The sequence below is a fragment of the Neophocaena asiaeorientalis genome, unplaced genomic scaffold (assembly GCF_003031525.2).
Source record: "Neophocaena asiaeorientalis asiaeorientalis breed wild unplaced genomic scaffold, Neophocaena_asiaeorientalis_V1.1 scaffold212, whole genome shotgun sequence".
NCBI classification, from domain to species: domain Eukaryota; kingdom Metazoa; phylum Chordata; class Mammalia; order Artiodactyla; family Phocoenidae; genus Neophocaena; species Neophocaena asiaeorientalis.
In genome coordinates, this window is record NW_020174046.1 from 5,812,080 (window position 1) to 5,820,244 (window position 8,165).

General features: G+C 43.6%; 1 protein-coding gene across 1 annotated transcript; it reads right to left on the minus strand.

The window, feature by feature from the left end:
• Positions 1–5,896: 5,896 nt before the first annotated feature.
• Positions 5,897–8,104, minus strand: KCTD12 (potassium channel tetramerization domain containing 12). Its single transcript, XM_024753966.1, has one exon. The coding sequence runs from the start codon at positions 7,828–7,830 to the stop codon at positions 6,850–6,852; it is 981 nt and encodes a 326-aa protein (XP_024609734.1). The 5' UTR covers positions 7,831–8,104; the 3' UTR covers positions 5,897–6,849.
• Positions 8,105–8,165: the final 61 nt, after the last annotated feature.

The window sequence follows — 8,165 nt, forward strand, 5'->3', positions numbered from 1 at the left end:
ACTACTGGGCATATACGCAGAGAAAACCATAATTCAAAAAGACACATGCACCCCAATGTTCATTGCAGCACTATTTACAATAGCCAGATCATGGAAGCAACCTAAATGCCCATTGACAGATGAATGGATAAAGAAGATGTGGTACATATATACAATGGAATATTACTCAGCCATAGAAAGGAAGGAAAGTGGTCATTTGCAAAGACGTGAATGGACCTAGGGACTGTCATACAGAGCAAAGTCAGTCAGAAAGAGAAAAAGAAATATCATATATTAACGCATGTATGTGGAATCTAGAAAAATGGTACAGATGAACCAGTTTGCAAGGCAGAAATTGAGACACAGATGAAAAGAACAAATGTATGGACACCAAGGCAGGAAAGCAGTTGGTGGGGGGATGAATTGGGAAATTGGGATTGACATATATACACTAACATGTATAAAATAGATAAGTAATAAGAACCTGCTATATAAAAAAATATATTTTAAAAAAGAAATTTAAAAAAAGTGTGTGTGTTTTTAGTGTGTGTGTGTGAGGGGGGCTTGTCCTTAATATGAAAGCTATGCAGAACTTCACACTTGTATACCTAATGATTCTAGAGTTATTTCACACCACCATCATCCACATTCCCTTGAGAGCTTCCAATGAATCCTATTATTTCCATAGTTCTTAAAGAAGAAAAAAGTACCTCCAGGTGCTCTCTCTCTTGGCATCACTTCATCCAAAAAAGACTCAGATATATTTGCATTTATGTAAAAAGATATTCAATACAGCACTCTTTGAAGTAGAAATTTTTTTAAAAGCCTGGAAATTTAAACGCCCATCAAAAAAAGACTGGTAAAATAAATGACAGCACATCTAGACAATGGCATTTCATGCACAGTATCATGTAGCCATCAAATAAGATGAGGTAGATAGATCATTGTTACGTGTACGAGCATGTGTTGCAGGAGCTCCAGGATAAGTGGTTAAGAGAAGAAAGCAAGACAAGGAATAGGCATAAATTCTACTGAATACAAAAAAGAGGGGAATTAGTTACGTATTCATTCATTCATATATTCATTCATTTATATGTAATGTCTCTGTAAATGCACTAGTGATTATCCCTGGGAAAAACTAGGGGTTACTGGAGGGTGGAGATCTACTTTTTACGATACACACTCTTATATTGCTTAAATTTTTCACCATAAACTTTTCAAAAACTAAAACAAAAGCTATCTGGAGGAAGTAAAGGCAAAAGCAAAGAGGAAGGGCAAAGCCTGCCTCACTGCCCACCTGACTCACTGCTTCCTGGGCCACAGTCCAGCAGCCCGGGGCTGGTGTGATGGGCTCCAGCTTCTGTGATTTCTTAACGTCGGAGGCACTATGCTTTCTCTCGAGACGGGGGACATCAGTGACTGAGGATGGTTCAGGAAAGAGCCCCTATATCCGAAATGCAGAGCCTCTCCCCATATTCTTTAGAATTTTATCTTCATGCATTATACTTTTGATTAAGGCCCATCTCACAGCATCTATTTCCTTTTCCCCACAAACTTTAAGAGGTCATCTCTACCTACATCCCCCATGTTCAAAGTAATTCACATGTGTTGCCAAGACTGTGGTCAAAGAAAATGTTTGTGAAGGACTTTTACTCCACATTGAGGACCAAACCACCTTGACAACAGGGGTTTTTGACAATAAACTCTGGGGAAAGGGCCCATTCATTCCTGGCCCTCCTGGCCAATTACCCAGTGAGGAGTCCTTCTGATGCCATTAGCCCTACAACAATTTAGGAAGCATTCCCAGTGTTCAGAGAACCCCTGAAATGAAATTAGACCAGTGTCTGAGCCATACCAAAGAGCCAAGACGAATAATTAAAGGGTGAATGTTTTATTCTTTAGTGTTTAATAGAATACATCACAAGTCACATAATCAATGATTCATTACTTCACACACAGGGAGGAAAGCAATATTGAGGATTTCTGTTATACAACTGGTTGTGAACACAGAGAGAGAACCAAAATCTCTAGAGCATTTAGATGGATGAAGAAATTCTCGCTTAAAGTTTGGGCATGTCTGAAAAAACTTCCTCAGTTTTTAAAATATAAAAGGATTTTTCTTTTTCTTGGCTTTCTGTTTCATTAGAAAGCCTGATAATTGTATAATGATTTTTTCCCTTTCTCCTTCAATTTTGAGAAAATGGCTCAGTGATATGTATCACTGAGCATATAATATTTTCAACAATTTCATAATCCCAGATAACTCTGAGGGAATCTTACATTGTTTCTCAGGTAAGAGTTTTTCAGATGCCCAGAAAAATTTAAATAATGCGTAATTTGCATCTTCAAAATTAACATCCACAATGGATGTTTTAACCTTTGTCATTAAATGTCACAAATGCTGTTTGAGTGGTCATAAATGAATTGTCATCATTTGTATTCAATATTAATAGCAAAATTCACCAGCCTATAAAGTCAGAAAGACAGTTGTATAATAGTTTACATTACAATTAATGTTCACGTACCTCAAAACACATTTAGAATTAAAAAAAGAAAAAAACCTTGGAAAAAAATCACAAAATGTATAAGGTGACAAGAATTCTTGGTCAACTAGTTCAGCTTCCTACCACACGAGCTTATACTCTAATGTAAATATACTGGTTGAATTTCTTCCATCTTAGTTTCAAGGGCCCCAGTAGAGAATAGAAATCTTCAAACATTAATACTTTTAGATGTTTATCATCCAAAACTGTGACAAAGAAAAGTTAACTTCAACATAGCATGTTTCTGGCTCTAGGAAAGCCTATTTTAGGTACTATAGCCACTGGAAACACAAGACTATTTTATTTATTTCTCAAGAGATAGATTTAGGTCATCTAAGAAAACTAATTCAGCTTTTAAATGAGTTATAATAAGGAAAAACAGAAAAAAATTCCAAAGGATTTACTCTGGTAGGTTTACAATAAAAATATTCAGTTTACAATTTTAGAAATTTAAGTCAACTGAGTAAAGTATTTATGATTTAGATTATAAAAGAAATTCTTAAGGAATTCAATGCCTCCAGTCAATACTGTTCTAAATGCCTGCACTATCATCTATCACTTTTCATGTGGAGTACAAAAATGTTTTTGAACATTAGATTAGAATTTACCATAATTTAAAAAGTAAAAAATTATCAAAGCCTCACCTTACATGGCTTTAATGTAATAATAACATTCCACGGAAAATTCCAATAAAAATTGGAATATGTTATGAGCAATGCCAGTTGCCTATTTTGTCTGAGAACTCACAGATTATGCATTTCCCCAGAAAAGCAACAGGCTCCATATATATATGGATCTGGTTTGAAAGAGAAGACAATTTTGTCTAGTATTATAAATTATCACTTTGCTATCAATGCAAAAACCAAATAGAACACAAGAATAAAAATCATACTGAAAGGGAAAATATTTAAGTCGCACACATTCAAGGAATATTTTCCACAACACGTAATTTGAAAAACTAAAATGAACACGGTTCATAGTCTACATGTTTTAAAAAACAGACAATATGTCAAACACTTGGTGCAAAAGCACTGAACATGGTACCTGTTTTTTAACCACCACTGTCAACCATTCTTTTTTAAAAAGGTAAATTTGTTATTAAAATCTAATGTCACTCAGTTGTATTTATGAACCAAATGGTAATTAGAGCCATTACATATGTAAATGCATGCTACACTGAGTCAGAGTAATGCAGTCATAATTTCTGAATAATTTATGACACCCTCCCAGGTTACTGAATGTCTTTGGAGAGCTTACTCAAATGGACGCTCAATATCTCATCCAAGCTCACAGATGACAACCAACACTCCAGCCCACTTTGTAGACCACTAAGGGTCCTTCTGTGGCTCAGAACACACGGTGAATAAGGGACCCAAAAGTGTAGAGGCCAAGTCATCTTATCTCAGTTATAGTATCCACCCAATGTAAAAATGAGTTTCCTACCCAGCCTTTACTTTGGGCTAAGGTAGAATTTGTCATGTATCAACTTCCAACTTTAGAGGGGATAGTCATCATAGAAGAAAGGTTGGTTTACCATCTCTAACCATCCAATTCCCAGTCCTTCAGATAATGAAAGGGGTTAGGGAGTACTGCGGGGCAGCAAGGATGTGTGGAGGAGTGAGACGTGCGTGCACAAAGCTGTGAAACAGTTCAACTCAAAGTCTTACAAGATAAAACTTTTAAGACATGGGTGGCAGAGACAAAACTTGAGCAATTTCCCGTGACTCCTGGAGCTGAGCAGATTTAACAAGGCAAATCAGAAATCTCTGAGTCTTGCCATACGTCAGTGGCTTTGATCTGTCCCAAGATGTTCTCAATTATGTGCTTTTTGTTGTACAATCTAACAGAATACCACATAGGGTGCAGAAATCTCTGTGACACTTACTTTTGGCCAGTGAGTGACATTCCCAAATCATTTCAGGCTTGAAACAGGGGTAAGTTCTGATGTGTTACCTAGCCCGAGAATACACCCAACACATAAGCAAATGTGACTTCCTGAATGTTTCTGCTTCCCTTACAATTACGGTCTTTGTAATTGTAACGCTAACTTTACTTTTCTAAACAGGCACCTCCAACAAAAGACCTCAAATCTTTCTCTTCCCCAATTAAAAAAAAAAAAAAAAAGAATTGGTGGATTAAAAATACAGGTACCGTGGTTTATGTAGACAGTTAATCGACATATTAGTATACAACTAATATCCAAGCAAAACGTATGGAGCAAACTCAGCTTTAAGTATTTTTTTCCTAACCCAATTTCCCCATAGACAAGGATATAAGAAACTCATTGAAACATGTTGCTTTAGTATATACACCATCTGAAGCAAGTTACTGGGGGTAAAGACAGGAACGCTTATAGCATTAGTAAATTAATTAAAAAACTAAGTGATTCATGTAAAATGTTTATATATGGTATATACAGATTGGATCACGTGAGTCTAAGAATAAAACTGTTCCAATTCTTAACATCTGTTATGGACATATAGTAAGATACAGTACAAGATTCATTTTTAAAAAGAAGAAAAAATAGCGCTAATTTAAACACTGAAAACGACTCTTACAAAATCTTTTAAAAACCTACTTCAAGAGAATGATGCTGAAACAAATGAAAAAGGACAGGCTTCTCCATCATCACAGAATATCCAAAGGAGCCTCACAGCATGAAAGACAAAGATTCATTTCCCTTCACTTACAGTGTAGATACGATATACAGTGGGGATTTATTCCATGTTAGTGTAAAGGTATAAGGCAACCAGGTCTCCTTCTGTTTCAGTTGCATTTACGTGGAACACAATTTTATTGCTCAGCTCACTTTTAAGTACTTATTTGCCTCCATTTAAAAATATTCCACTTTACAGCTGTCTACAGATGGCAGCCCTTGGCGATTCTATTCTCTGCAGCTCTGTCATTCGAAAAGATTCCATCTTAACTTCAAACAACCTGCATCAAAGTGGCATTTTTCAGGTTTGCCCAGAAGTCAACATTGGCTGGGCTTGCAGACAGTCAGGATTTTTAATAAGAGAACTTAAGTCTAAGTAACCTAAATCAACATATTTTGTTCAAGGAAATAGATTTTAAAATCAGGACTTATAATCAACAAGAAAATAAAGTTCAAAAACTAAAACCCTACTGGGTAACTCTTTGGTTAGGTTATATAAGTATCAGCAAAACAGTTAGTTCAATAAACTGCCAGGTGAGAGGAGATCTGTGATTCACCTTTACAAAATGCTTTGCATGTTTTCGTGTGCTATTTTGTTAATGTGCATGTACTCAGACGGACGGTACAAACTTCCAACTTTCAAATAATAAATGAGTATATCCGCTCCTCCCTTCCCACCCCTCCTACCCTCCTTCCTCCCTACCCACCCCACCCCCCAAGGCTTAAGAGCTAAGGTCCTACTGACAGTCACTGCAATAATACAGGTTTTCTTAGTACCCACGACGTGCATTACTACCCAGCTCCGTTTACAGTCACAGCCAGGTGACCTCCCGCAATGCTCGGCGACCTGAGCTGTCATTCTCTCTTTCCCCCTCTTGCCAGTAACGGGTGCCATGTCAAGCAGTCGAACCAAGGGCTTCTGGCGGTGAGCCCAGGAGAAAGGGTGCCTCTTCAGGCAGGAGGGGAACTTTCTACAAGTTTAAACCACAGGCGAAGACCTTTAAATCTGCACAGAAACCAAACGCTCCTTCATTATGCCATCACCATATTCTTCTCCTACTTCTACCTGTAACTTTTCAAAACTTTATTCATTTATAGTCCCCGAACGGCCTCCGCGGGATCCTAATTCCAGCTCTGGAGTCTTCCAATCAGCCTTCTAAAACTTCACCTTTAAAGAGGGTCAAAAGACTACGCAATAAATGACCTTTCAAAACTATTCCCACACACTGCTACCGATTCTCTCTCTTAAACCGCGAATGAGTCATCAGGGCTTGAGAAGATTTCAAGGAATCTTCTATACACTGGACAGGGTCCAGTTAGGTTCGGAACAATTCAGTCATTCCCAGGTACTAGGTGACTTTGTAGCCACACTGCCCCACTACATCCAGACTGAAGGACAATCCGGGGGAGGGGTGGTTTGAGGCCGGGGGGCAGAGGAAGCATGGGGTGGAGAGGTACGTCTGGGCGCTCTCTTTTAGTGGGGTCCAGAGAAGACGAAGAAGCCGAGAGGATCTGTGGCTGCAGGTACTAAAGTGAGGGGTCAGTGGGTCTACCGCAGGTGGGGAACAGGGGAATGGGAGAACGTGGGGTGGGAGGGGAAATCTATAGCCCTCTCCCCGGCAAGAAGCAGAGGGAATGGGCGCGCTGGAGTCGCAAGAGGGTGTGGGGAGTTCACTCCCTGCAGAAGACGTACTCGGTGTAGCTGGTCCAGATCTTGTCCTCGTTCTGATCGGTGCTGCTGGCGAAGGCGCAGGTGCCCGTGGAACTGCACGCCACCATGTGGAAGCCCGACTCGGACAGCTTGTCGAAGGCCTGCTCCAGGAAGTTGAACTTGAGGTAATAGCGCGAGGTGTAGCGCTCCGGAGGCCGGTCGGGGTCCCGGCTCTCGTTCAGGGTGTCCCCGAACACCTCCTTGGCCAGCGATGTCTTGCCGCACACGGTGATGCGCGCCACTCGCCGGAACTTGGCGTCCGCCTGCGCGTCCCGCCCGATGGTGTAGGAGCCGCGGTAGCCGATGGTGATGTAGCCCGAACGTCGGCTGCCGTCCAACGACTGGGACGGCGTGAGCAGCGGGCCGGCCGCGCCCCCCGACGGGCTGCGGCTAGCCACCTCCAGGGTGGGCGACGGCGCCCCAGCCGAGGCGCCCTCCTGCTGCTCAGGCTCCGCGTAGCCGAGCGGCAGCAGCTCGTCGCCCAGCGAGCCCTCCTTCTGCACCCCGCGCCGCGAGTGCGGCGGCGGCGGCCCGGGGCCGGGCTGCTGGGGCTCCCCGAGGCGGCGCACGAGCTCCGGCAGCTCGAAGTACTCGGCCTCGCGCTGCAGCCGGCTGCGCTCGGGGAAGTAGTCAGGCAGCACGAGCTGCAAGTCCCGCAGGTAATCCAAGATGTAGCGGAAGAGGAAGCCGTCTCGGTCTAGAAAGAAGCGGCCTTTGCTGTCCCGGGCCAGCTCCTGCGGCTGCTGCTGCGTGAACATGCGCCAGAGCAACGAGTCGGGAACCGACACCACCGTGCAGCGCCGGGTCACATACACCTGGCCCCCCACGTTCAGCTCCACGATGTCGGGAAAGAGCGGCGGCTCAGCCGAGGACGACGAGGAGCCGCTGCCGCCGCCACCACCCCCGTTGGGTAGTCCACGAGTGCTGTCCGCCAGAGCCATGGCCAAGAGGTGGCCGGGCTAGGGCAGTGGCCGAGAGCCGGGCCGCGCGCCGGATCAGCCGCCGCCGCCTTTCTCGGACGCTCGTTCAGCCCTGCGCCCCGGCCCGCCGCTGCTACCGAGAGCCGCGCGGAGCCGAGCGCACGATGCGAGCGCGCCTCTGTGCGCCCCCGCGAGCCCCGCTGCACTCCTCCCGCCTCGCCCGCGCGCTTCAGGGGAGTGCCGGGTGGCGACCAGCGCGCTGCTTAAGTAGAGCCCGGCGCCGCGGCGCGCAGAAGGCGGGGGCGGCTGCGGAGCGGCGGAGCCTAGCTCCCAGGGCGGGAGGGGGTGGTGGGGCG

Excerpts from the sequence above, each read along its gene's own strand:
- KCTD12 (XM_024753966.1), bottom strand. The coding sequence starts at position 7,830 with ATGGCTCTGGCGGACAGCACTCGTGGACTACCCAACGGGGGTGGTGGC.